At 51.4% G+C, this 12,444-nt stretch overlaps 1 protein-coding gene across 1 annotated transcript; it reads right to left on the reverse strand.

The window, feature by feature from the left end:
* Nucleotides 1-191: 191 nt before the first annotated feature.
* LOC105481545 (leucine rich repeat neuronal 4) lies at nt 192-11,569 on the reverse strand. Its single transcript, XM_011741197.2, has 5 exons — nt 11,323-11,569; nt 9,607-10,278; nt 8,226-8,430; nt 5,736-5,873; nt 192-3,130 (listed from the first exon to the last, which is right to left on the reverse strand). Exons 2-5 carry the CDS (start codon nt 10,271-10,273, stop codon nt 1,912-1,914), a joined length of 2,229 nt encoding a protein of 742 aa, XP_011739499.2. The 5' UTR covers nt 10,274-10,278; nt 11,323-11,569; the 3' UTR covers nt 192-1,911.
* Nucleotides 11,570-12,444: the final 875 nt, after the last annotated feature.

Below are 12,444 nucleotides of genomic sequence, written 5' to 3' on the forward strand. Positions count from 1 at the left end.
AGTCAGCTTAAAAATAAAGCATTAGTGTCATTTAGGTACATGTCTGAGGATTTTATACTAATTAGATTTTGGGCTTTTGCAATGCATTTTAGTTGGGGCCTCATTCCTGAGCCCAAGTGACCCTTTCACCTCAGCTTCCTGAGTAGCTGGGATTATAGGTGCACACCAACCGTGCTTTGCAGTTTCGTGTGTGTGTGTGTGTATTTTTTTTTTTTTTTTCACAAGCACACACATCATAGCTTTGCAGTTTTTAACCAGGAGCTGGTGGAGATCTTTGAAACCATTTAATCCAATTCTCTTAGTTACATTTATGATGAAACTAGGGATCTACCTTAAAATTTGGGGAAGCTCTTTCAAAACTTCAAACACCTAGAAATATATAGTGCAATTCAGTTTTAGTTTCTGCAGCATGGTTTGGAAACAAAAGATACATGGGATTTAAACTTGATTTGTTTTCTTCTTACAGTAGAAGTAAATGCTCTTGTGGGTTGAATTGCATCTTCCAAGGAAGATATGTTCACATTCAAACCCCCAGTACTGTACATGTAACCTTATTTGGAAATAGGGTCTTTTTAGATGCAATCAAGTTAGAATTAGGTCATACTGGATTACAGTGGGCCTTAACCCAATAACTAGTTTTTTTGGTTAAAAAAAAAAAAGGAAATGTGAACAGAGAGACAGAGAATGCCGTGAGATGATGGAGGGATAGATTGGAATGATGTCTACAAGCTAAGGAATACTGAGGATTGCTGCCAGCCATCCAAAGCTGGGAGAGAAGATGGAACAACTCCCTTGGAGCCTGCAAGAAGAACCAACTCCACTGATGCTTTGATTTGGGATTTCTGACCGGAACTGTAGGAAAATAAATTTATGTTCTTTTAAGCCAGTTTTACTAACTTGTTATGGCAGCTGCAGGAAATTAATAAATGCTAATGTTGAAAATTAAAATCTAGAAATATGGCTCTAATTATAATTTCATAGAATCATTTTTTCCCCTGAGTTTCCCCTGAGTTTGTATAAAAGTGAAAAAGTAGAGGGCAGAGTAGATGCCTCCCACATGAAGACAGATTTTAAGGCATTGTTTGATGCACTTAGGGCAGAGAAACACTTGGGCTTCTAGCTAGAGTCTTGGGTTCTCTTTAGCTCATTTGTCCCCTCTAATTAAGAAAAAAGATTTCCAAAGTTTATTATGCTTCCTAAAAAATGAATTTATAATTCATTTGTCCACTTAGTCTTAGGTGAAATACAGTAAACACTAACTTAAAAGGACAGCTTTTCCCTGTGTTTGACAAATGTTCCCAGAAAACTGGTTTTAACTGTAAAGCTGGAAGTGTATTTTCTTGTCATGTCCTGAAATGGAACTAATAAACCCAGAAGGCCTTACGAAGCAACCATTAATTAGCTCTCCCCCTAACCCCGGTTCTCAGGAATTGGAACTGGAAATCCACTGGAATTGATTTCTTGAATAACAGAGCTCATTATGCCTTAGAGCTTGACCATGAAGGAGCTTCCGCTGGAAAGACCTGAGGATGTGATTTCTAACGATCAAAGAGGCTGGGTTATGCGATTTCCCTGTTTCATCCCTTCCTACTTCCATACACTATTCTACTGGATAGAAGGGCACTGACTGCTGAAAACCCCAAACGAAACAACACACAAGAAGGCCTGAGGCAGTGGGGAGCGATCTGGCATTGACCATCAGGTTTCTGGGAACAGAGAGTAAAGTAGAAGGAAGGGAGGGCAGTTGTTCCTTGGACTGAGGCACTCAGTGTGGCAAGTTCCGTGTGTGCCCAAGGCATTCTGGCTTCACGGGAATTAGAAACCCTAGGAGCGGATGGGGTCGTTTATGACCTTCTGTACCTTTCTGCGCTCAGATCCAGTTCGGTTAGAGGCGTTTGCCCAGAAGCTGGGCTAACTGACGGTCTGGAGCTCCAGCGGGTAATCAAAGGCCGGGTTTTTGCAGGCCACTAGGTGCGTGTCGCAGCGCTGCAGGCGTAGCGTCTGGCCCCGCCTGCAGAGACACGCGGACAGCACTAAGGTGCTGGCAAGCAGCAGGCCGCTGGCTGCGCACAGCCCGGAGAGCAGGAGCGCGAAGCTGGGCTTGGTGGTGAAGGCGGCGCACGGGCTCCTCCAGCCCGAGGACCGCGGCTGGCTCAGGCCTGCCCTGTTGGCCGCCAGCACGCACACGCGGTAGGTAGTGCCCGGCGACAGCCCGTACAGAGGGTGCTGCCGGGCCGTGGCGTAGATGACCCCCACCACTGACTGGTTCCCCGCCCAGCCCTCCACAGAGTAGCGGATCTGGTACCCGTGCACTACTGAGTTGGGGGCACACCAGTGGACCAGCGCCGACGTGTCCGTAGTCTCCGTCACCCCCTGCAGCCTGGGCGGGTCTGGGATGGTGTCTTCTCCGCTGAGGCCAGGGCAACGGCACCGCGACTGCCTCTGCAGCTCAGCGCACGGGGTCTGTAGGTGCTTGCAGGGATGGTAATCACAGGGGACATCCTGGTGAGGCATTCCAACCTCCTCCTTCCTCCCCTCCTCCTCCTCACTGTAGTCGTCCAGCAGCAAGACTGGAATCCCGCCCTCAGAAGGACTCGGGTTGCGGGCTTGGGGTGTGGCGTGTGTCCTCTGGCCGGGCTGAGGCGAGCTTATGCGGTTCCACGAGGTAGGGAAGGGGTCCAGGAGCTTGCTCTCCAGTGGGGTGGAGGCAGCTGAGATACTAGGCTCAAGGACAAGCCCGGGGGCATGTTCTCCTCTGTGCTGGGATGCGGTGGCGCTGGCAGCCCTGGGGAAAACGCTGGAGTTGCTGTGACCTGCTACAGAGTTGGTCGTGGAAGAGGCAGTCCCCTCCTGTGCATCGCTGTGCGGCCATGCAGCTCTCGTGCGGGAGCCCACGTTAGGGGCCTTGGAGACACTCTGCTGGTCTCCCTCAGGCCGGGTAGCAGGGGCTGCGCTGGGCGCCACGGTGGGACCTTGTGCGTAGGTGGAGTGGTTGAAGCCGGGTGGGTGTGAAGGTCGGAGAGTAGTGCTTTGGTCGGACTGGCACACTCCGGGCAGCTGGGAGAGTGACAGGGAGGCTGAGAAGGGGCCGCTGGATCCCGCAGCTGGCGTGCACACAGTGTCTGCTGCCCTGGAGGGGAGGCCAACCAGTTAGAAGACGTCTGGCTTCAGGGACGCTTCTGGGCAGAGCTTTGAATCCTCATTGCCAACGTCACCCCCTGCCAAGCCCATCAACGCATCTCTGCCAGGCACCCCAGGGCACACACGCTGCACACATCACCTAATTGATTCTGGGGAAACTTTGGAGGAAGCTCCTATCCTCACTCCCATTGGGCAGAGAAGCAAACGGAAGTGTAGAAGGAGGAACTAATTGGCCAAGACACCATAGCTAGCAATGGCAGAGCCTATCCCCGGGCAAGCACTGTGAGAAGGAGTCCAGATTCTCTGACTGTCATTTGCCATTTTGTTCTCACCTGTCTGCTTCCTGGCAAGAGAGCACTAGTAATAAAAACCATAGTCGACCGGGTGCGGTGGCTCACGCCTGTAATCCCAGCACTTTGGGAGGCCGAGGCAGGCGGATCACGAGGTCAGGAGACCGAGACTAGCCTGGCTAACACGGTGAAACCCCATCTCTACTAAAAATACAAAAAATTAGCCAAGCGTGGTGGCGGGCACCTGTAGTCCCAGCTACTCAGGAGGCTGAGGCAGGAGAATGGCGTGAACCCGGGAGGCAGAGCTTGCAGTGAGCCAAGATCACACCACTGCACTCCAGCCTGGGTGACAGAGCGAGACTCCGTCTAAAACAACAACAACAAAACATTCGGGCCTGGCGTGGTGGCTCAGGCTTGTAATCTCAGCACTTTGGGAGGCTGAGGTGGGCGGATTACAAGGTCAGGAGATCGAGACCATCCTGGCTAACAAGGTGAAACCCCATCTCTACTAAAAATACAAAAATTAGCCGGGCATGGTGGCGGATGTCTGTAGTCCCAGCTGAGGCAGGAGAATCGCTTGAACCTGGGAGGCGGAGGTTGCAGTGAGCAGAGATTGTGCCACTGCACTCCAGCCTCGGCAACAGAGGGAGACTGTCTCAAAAAAAAAAAAAAAAAAAAAAAAAAAAGTACTCATACTAGCTACCATTTCTGATGCTTCCCACGTACTAGGGGCTATTCTTCACTCTACTGTGTCAACTAATTTAGTCTGCACCACTTATGCAGTAGACTCTATTACCCCATTTTACAGATGAGAAGGTAGAGGCCGAAGTAACTCAGAGAGATGAAATAACTCAGCTCAAATCAACAGTAGTAAGTAGGCCAGGTACAGTGGCTCATGCCTGGAGTCCCAACACTTTGGGAGGCCCAGGTAGGAGGATTACTTGAGGCTAGGAGTTGGAGACCAGCCTGGTCAACATAGTGAGACCTCGTCTCTACCAAAACAAACAAAACAAAACAAACAAACAAAAACTTAGCCAGGTATGGTGGTGCATGGCTGTGGTCCCAGCTACTTGGGAGGGTGAGGCAGGAGGATTGCTTGAGCCCAGGAGTCTGAGGCTGCAGTGAGCCGTGATCATGCCACTGCACTCCAGCTTGGGTTACAGAGCAAGACCTTGTCTCTAAAAAAAATGTAATAAAATAGTAGTAAGTAGGATGAAGCTGGACTCTCTGGTTTCAGAGCCTGTACTCTCAGCTTCATCATTAATACCGTGATGAGACCCTCGACTGCAAAGGGCCTAGGTGCTTTTCTTTGGAGGGAATGTGGGGTTGGGGGGTAGACTGAGCCCCACTTCACAGCTCAGCTTAGGTGGGAGATGAGAAAAGAATATTGGCTGGGCATGGTGGTTCATGCCTGGAATCCCAACTCTTTGGGAGGCCCAGGTGGGAGGATCCCTTGAGTCCGGGAGTTTGAGACCAGCCTGGGTAACATGATGAGCCTCCATCTCTACAAAAAGATTTTAAAAAATTAGCCTGGTGTGGTGGCTTGCACCTGGGGTCCCAGCTACTCTAGAAGCTGAGGTAGGATGATCGCTGAGCCCAGGAGGTTGAGGCTGTAATGAGACATGATCGCACCACTGCACTCCAGCCTGGACAAAAGAGCAAGACCCTGTCTCCAAACAAACAGAAATAATTCTGCAGAATGGTGGTGATGGAGGGTTGCCTCCCAAGGTGTAGTGTTTACCTGGTGGAACTGGTTTGAAAGTGCTCAGGACTGGGGGTGTTCCCAGCCCCGCAGCTCCCACTGTCTCCTGGTGGCCAGCCTAAATGTGGCTCCCCACTGCAAAAACAGCTCTTCTAGCCAATAGCCTTCATAGGAATTTCCCAGAAGAGCTCTGTAAGCCCATGGGCCTAGGACTGGATAACCCGGGAGCAGAGACTAGGTTCCATCTTGCGGATTCAGTAGAACCCAGTGGTTAAACCAGACCACACTTCCCAGCCTCCCTTGCAGGTAGGTGTGGCTCCTGGCCAATGAATGTGAGTGGAAGTGAGGAGTATCACCTCCCAGCCTGGCTCACTAAAAACCTCCCATGTCTGCTCCTCCATGTTCTTTGCCCCTTCTGGCTGGCTGGAATGGAGGTAGCTTCCATCACCTGGATCCCTGAGTGTGACTACATGGGGAAGGCTGCCCAGCCCAACATGGCCAAAGTGCCAAGCACAGTCACGTGAGCAAGATTTAAGCTGGAGAACTTCAGCTCCTGAAGGCTGAGCCTCACCCCTCAGCCATCTGCTTTGTAAATGTGTTACCTGCTTAGGACAGTTCTCTTTGCATCCATGAGGAGCCAAGACAAGTCACAGCTACAAGTGACGGGTTTGCCAAAAAGGTTGATCGATAGGACCTGGGAGGAATCCAGGGTCCAAGGAGGGAAGGAACTCAAGTTGCAGCTGAAATACACACAAAAAAATGAATTAAATCAGGTTTTTACAATTGGATCAAAGATATTCCCAGAGAGGCATGGTGTCAGAACCATGCCCACGGTATCAGAAGCATTCTGATAGGGGTTGGAGAATACTGCTTTGGGCAAAACTCTTAATGACCTCGAACTTCATTTCTTGTCCTCTGTTGTAAAACGGAGATACCAGCCTAACAGGAAATATTATACTTCATATCAACTGGGGACAATATTCCCATGACCAATGGTTGTATCAAAAAGAGTGTGTGTTGGCTGGGCACGGTGGCTCACACCTGTAATCCCAGCACTTTGGGAGGCCGAGGCAGGTGGATTATTTGAGGTTAGGAGTTCAAGACCAGCCTGGCCAACATGGTGAAACTCTGTCTGTACTACAAATACAAAAATTAGTCAGGCAGTAGTGGTGGACCTATAATCCCAGCTACTCGGGAGGCTGAGGCAGGAGAATCACTTGAGCCTGGGAGGCAGAGGTTGCGGTGAGCCAAGATCACACCACTACCCTCCAGGATAGGCAGGAGAGTGAGACCCTGTCTCAAAAAACAAAACAAAACAAACAAACAGAAACAAAAAAGAGTACATGATGATAAAAGTGTTTGTAAATGCAAATCTCTAAATACAAGCAGATATTGTTATTATGGACCAGTGTTATTGCACTATGGCTGGTGACACTCAATGCCAGTCCTTTGGAAGATGCCTCATTTAAGTGCATCAGTGAACTCTTGATAAGTAGAGAATAACCCCCAAACTTAGTAACTTAAAACAATAAATATTTATTCTTTAGCATGATTCTGTGGGTTAGCTCAGTGGTTCATGTGGTCTGGATTAGCTCAGCTGGGGCCAGATGATCTGGGATGGCCTCATGGATAAGGCTCAACCAGGTGTGCTGGGACTGCTCTCTATGTGTCTGTCATCACCCAGGAGGCTAACCTGGGCTTATCCACACGGTAGTGGAGGGATCCCCAACAGCAGGAGAGGGCGGGTCTCAGTGCTCAATTGCTTTCCTAGCTTCTTACATCACATTTGCTAATGACCCACTGGCCCAAGCAAATCACAAGGCCAAGCCCAGACTGGAGTGCAATGGTGCAATCTGAGCTCACTGCAACCTCCACTTCCCAGGTTCAAGCGATTATCCTGCCTCAGCCTCCCAAGTAACTGGGACTACAGGCACGTGCCACTACGCCCGGCTAATTTTGTATTTCTTTTAGTAGAGATGGGGTTTCACCATGTTGGCCAGGCTGGTCTCGAACTCCTGACCTCAGGTGATCCACCCACCTTGGCCTCCCAACATGCTGGGGTTACAGGCATGAGCCATCATGCCTGGCCTCACCACCACTATTTTATCATACAATCATCACTATCCTCACCATTATAATTAGCACCATCACCCATCATCATCACCACCACCATCACTACCAATGTCATCCCCATCACTGACATCAATCAGCATCAACACCATCACCATCACCATCACTGTCATCACCATCAGCATCTCCATTATCACCACCACCATCATCTTCACTAATTTTAGAGGACAAATACCATAAGCCAGGCACTGAGCTAAGTGGTCTACATAAACCATATGCTTTTTTTCTCATGAAAAAACCCAAAGCGAGGTTTTATTGTCATAGCTCTATTTTACAGATAAAGAAACTACTTGATATTTGTATCCTGGCACTTTACACAGTTCTTGGGTTTTTATCGAGCTCAAAGGAGTCTGAGCCAGAGATACAAAGCATTTCCCCTCACAACATTGTGTGCTCAATAGCTATTTATTGAATAAAGGAAAGAATGAGTGAATGGTTCTGCCTTTGCTTTGAAAACTTGTTCATCCTTTTAGAAGAATAATTCCATCTTTAGTGACTGCATTGAGTAAAACAGGACTCACAGGGCCTGCCCCTAGACTTCCAAGGGATTTTCTAACAATATCAATACTTTCATCCCCAGACCCACTCAAATTCTGGAAGGGACTGAACTTGCATGGCATGTGGGGAAGAAAGCAGATCCAGACAGAGTAGACCTGAGGTCCTCCTCACCTCTTCCCACTGTACATTTCTAAGTGTGGGCTTAAAATAAACTTTAAAGGCATAGGAGTTTGGCATTCTAATACTACTCTGAACCGGACTGAGTTGCAAGGTTAGATGGGCGGGTGGACTATCTGGGACCTTACCCAAGATATCACCCAAAGGGTGGGGGAAAACAAAGCCCCAGAAAGGATTCGGAAGAGCAGTGGAAGAAAAATTATGGTCTGGTTTGTTCTATAAAATTCAACATAGCGTAATGGGCAAAAATCAGTCATGTGATTAAGATGTGCCTCAGAAGCACTTACTTCTGGAACAGAAGGACCTGTAGATGTGGAGTGTCTTGAAAGATGTGCGTGGCGACAGAAGCAAGTGCTGGGGAGTCCTGACAGTCCAGCTGCTGCAGGTTGGGAGTCATCTTGAAAATGTCCCCCTCCAGGGTCGTCAGCCGAGGCATCTTCCTCAGGTAGAGGGATGTGAGCTTCGGCAGGTCTCTGATCCACCCTGACTCAACTGAAACACAGAAGGGAAACTGCCCACCACTCCAGAACGCACAAACCCAGGAGGCCAGCACGGCATGAAGGAAAGAATGAGAGTGGCAAGGTGAATGGTGAAGGTCATTGCTGAGCATGGGCACAGTTAGCAGCCCATGGGAATTCTGGGAATCTCAGAATTGTGGCCATTTGAGCTGGAAGGGTGCTCGGGGATAACCAGTCCTTCCTTTCTTCCAATCTGAGTCGGCCAAGGCCAGAGAGGGGATTGATTGGCCTAAGGCCACATAGCTGGAAAGGGGCAGAGACAAGGCTTGAACCCAGGACACTGTCTCCAAGTCTGTTGCTGCCTCACCTTCTCATTAAAGTCCACACAAAAAATAACCAGACTTTGCTCTGATGTCTGTCAGGAGTGGGGAACTTCTGTGGAATGTAATTAAGGAGGCGAGGCGGCCCCAGAAACCTAATTTTGCGGCTCTCCCGATACATGGAGAACGTGCCCCTTCCCTTCGGTATTCCCCATTCTAGCTGTTTTTTCTCTTTGTCTTTGATGAAACAGGTGGTTGTAGATAAGTGAAGTGTTTTTTAAAAAATACTAAAACCAACCTTGTGAATCAAAGAACACCAGGAACAGGAGACCGGTTATCCTCGCCACTCTCCTGTGGCTTGTTTGAGTGATTCAACATTCACAGAAACTATTTTGCCCAAGGTAGAGAAATCAGTGAATTCATCCTGGAAGCCTCAGTCACTTCAGCTAACTGCATGTTTGCGGCTCAGTTTTTCCATTCATCAGCCCCAAAGCATGCACTCACTTCCCCATTCCACAAACACTTACCCAGTCATGCTGGGAAGCAGTAGAACAGAGTGGTTAAAGTTTTGGGCTCTGGACCCAGAATGCCTGAGTTCAGATTTGCTTAATGTGTGACCAAGTTTCACCTTTCTGTGCTTTGGTTCCTTCATATGTAAAACGGAGATGGTAACAGTTCCCATCTCTTAGGATTCAAGAAAGTGACTCCTGTGTGGCGCTTCAAACTGGGCCCGCTTGCTCGAAAAATGTAGCTGGTGTTTTTTTGAACCCTGCTGCGAGCTGGGCACCTGGGTCACCCCTCGAGGAAGAATGCTGCCCTGCCCTCAGGAGCGCACGCGCAGCCTGGCTTTGCGCTCAGGTCTGCTGAAAACGCGGAGCGCCCGGACTCACCCCGCTGGAGGAACGTGCCGCTGAGATCCAGGACTTCGAGCGTGGCCAGGGGCGCGCCATCCTCTCCAGCGAACGCCGCCTCGGCGATGCCCCCCTGTGCGCCGCGACCCAGCGCGGTGCAGGAGAGGTTGAGGAGCTGCAGCGCGGGGAAGCAGGTGAAGGCCCGGGGCTGTAGCGCCTGCAGCGGATTCCCGGCGAGCGCCAGGACGCGGAGGCTGCTCAGTGCGGGACCGGCACATGGCGTCAGAGCGGCCAGCTGGTTGTAGTTGAGGTCCAGGGTGTGCAGCCCCGCCGGCCCGCCCGGGCCCCAGCGCAGCTCGGCGATGCGGTTGTGGCTCAGGGTCAGCACCCGCAGCTGCTCCAGGTGGCCGAGTTCGGATGCGCTCAGTGCGCGCAGCAGGTTGTGGCTGGCGTTGAGGCTGCGCAGTGTGCGCGGTAGGCAGCCGGGCAGGCGCTCCAGGTTGCGGTTCGCCAGGGTCAAGGCCGTCGCACCCGCGGCGGGCAGCCCCTCGCAGGGCGAGTCGGTGGCGTTGCTGCCACTGCTCCCCCAGGGGCCCTGCTGAGTGACCCGGAAGAGCGGGACCTTCTGGAGAAGATCTGCCCAGCTGGGGTGCAGCACCGTCAGCAGCAGCAGCAGCAGCAGCAGCAGCAGCAGGGTTTGCCGCATGGCGTCTGGAGAGAGAACAGCAGGACGCCCATCAAATCCACAGGAACCTCCGAACAAAGGGGCAGATGCGCGTCCCAACCCCACCTCCAGGGCTCTGAGGAGACGCACAGGCCCTGGATGTTCCCTGAAGGGCAGGGAGACGTTCCCAGAGTCGCCTGGTGTGCAGTGACCTCGCCCCTGTCTGCTTTTGCCCTATCCTCTCCCCCAAGAGCACCGTGGTACCCCCTGTTCTTCCTCCCCTCAGGGATGCCTTTCCCTCTTCTTGTGAGAGGGACGCCTTCCTCATCTGTCCAGTCTGGGCCTGAATCTCTCAATAACTCCCTCCGTTTTTGTACCCCCATCCTGTGAGCTTCTACAGGAAAGGGATGTCCCCTTTATTGCTGCAAACTCTCCCCAAGTAAACAGTCACTGCTCCATACACGTGAATGCCCTCAGTTAGGAAGAACCCCTGCTGGGATAGAAACAGGTACTCTAGGAAGATTTTGTCAGTTCCACGACTCTCAGTTACCCCGCTTTTCCCCGTTAGACCTGCCCAGCCACAGGGGAATCCTAGTTTGCCTAAAATAAGTCCTGGAGTCCGTTTCCTGGGGGCATGCCCGGGGTTGCCTTCAGCAGCAGAACAAAGCCCTGTGAACCCTGGAGTCAAACATTTCCTGGTCCCATATGGGTTCCAACAAAACCAGAGCCCCCAGTATTAGCCCTGCCCAGGACGGAGGGCTGAGAGCTGCTAGTTGTAGAATTTCTGGAGTACTTAGGGTTGCACAGGTCAGCTAGATCAAGCGGAGGAAGATCCAGCGGCCATGGGCTAACTTGGGAGTGACAAAGATACTGTTAACCAGGCCCTGGCCATGAGGTCACTGGTCGATATCCCTCATGACTGCAGATGTGTATTCCTTTCCCAGCTCTCTGTGCTGACCAGTAGATCTCCCAGCCACCACGCAGGGGCCCGGGGAAGGGTCTCCCTATTGCTAGCTGGGGATGAAGGCGGTGAGAAAGATCCTGGAACCTGAAGCCAGGAGCGTGTGCATCCAGCAGTGCGTCATGCTTACCTGGAAGTGGTCCCTTTGGAGTGTGGCTCCTCTGGATGCACCTCTGAAGTCCTCAGTTTTGTTTTATAGATTCCAAGGACCACTGATTTGGACAGCAACTCAGCTCTGAACTCCAGAGGGAGACCTGTCTCCCAGCCTCCTCTCTCCCACAACACCCATCCACTGAGAGGGCCTGAGACACTCCAGTCTTCCCCATCGCTCCTCCTTTCCCATCAAGACACTGTTGTTTTTAGCCAACACCCTCATTGCTCAGCTCCCTCCTCTCCCGCTAGAGCCCGCGCCTGCCCCTTTCCAGGCCTGGCACCTCCCCCTAGCCCTCCCCATCTTCACCTCTCCAACCACCTTTCCCAAGCTGGAGAAATGAAAAGAGTCAGCGATGAGGGCTAGTGGAGTGCAGTGAGGCAGAGCAGCGCTGTCACCTCTCAGGAATTTGATCCTTCCTGCTGGTGGCTCCCATTTCCTGGGATGGCTGGAGGCTAAATGGTGAGCCAGCGAGGGGAGCAAGCCACTTCTCCCAGAGGGAAGGCATCCGAGTCTAGAGGAAGCTTGCAGGGATTTCCAGGAAAAGGTGACAGGAGAGAGGATCCTCAGAAGGGTCTGGGGCAGGAGCAGGCTCAAACCAGACCCAAGAGGCCCCGCGGACAGTCTGTTTGGTGGCTCTGGGACCTCGCTCAGTGACAGTGTGGACGTTTGTCTCTCACAAGGAGTGAGAATAAACAGAGGGCAGAAACGCAGAAAGAACATTCCCGCTCCATGCCTGGGAGGTTGGGTCCTGATTACCAGCTCCAGGTCTCCCGAAGATGTGATGCTTGAGTGAGCTTTGTTTAGAGCGCTTTTGTTTAAAGCAGACAGCACTTCTCTCCCCCAAAGGCCCAAGGCAGAGCCTGGTCATTTCCTCTGAGGGCCTTCGATCTGCATCCTCCCCCAATCCCCCTAGCCGGGTCTGATAGTTCATCAGGGTTTATGAGCCGCAGCTTTGTGTGATAGACACTGAGACCAGAACTTTACGTATTTTTCCTCCTGTCAGTCCTTATCTGGACAGCCCTGAGGAACTCCAGGATACCTCAGAAACTTGCCTATTAGGGTTGATGGGTTAATTGGAAGTTCCTGAGGATCTCCATT

The sequence above is a fragment of the Macaca nemestrina genome, chromosome 15 (assembly GCF_043159975.1).
Source record: "Macaca nemestrina isolate mMacNem1 chromosome 15, mMacNem.hap1, whole genome shotgun sequence".
Taxonomy (NCBI): domain Eukaryota; kingdom Metazoa; phylum Chordata; class Mammalia; order Primates; family Cercopithecidae; genus Macaca; species Macaca nemestrina.

Coding starts and splice junctions, on each gene's coding strand:
- LOC105481545 (XM_011741197.2), bottom strand. CDS start 10,273: ATGCGGCAAACCCTGCTGCTGCTGCTGCTGCTGCTGCTGCTGCTGACG. Junction 8,431..9,606: donor CGGCACGTTCCTCCAGCGGG/GTGAGTCCGGGC, acceptor TCTGTGTTTCAG/TTGAGTCAGGGTGGATCAGA. Junction 5,874..8,225: donor CAGGTCCTTCTGTTCCAGAA/GTAAGTGCTTCT, acceptor TGTGTATTTCAG/CTGCAACTTGAGTTCCTTCC.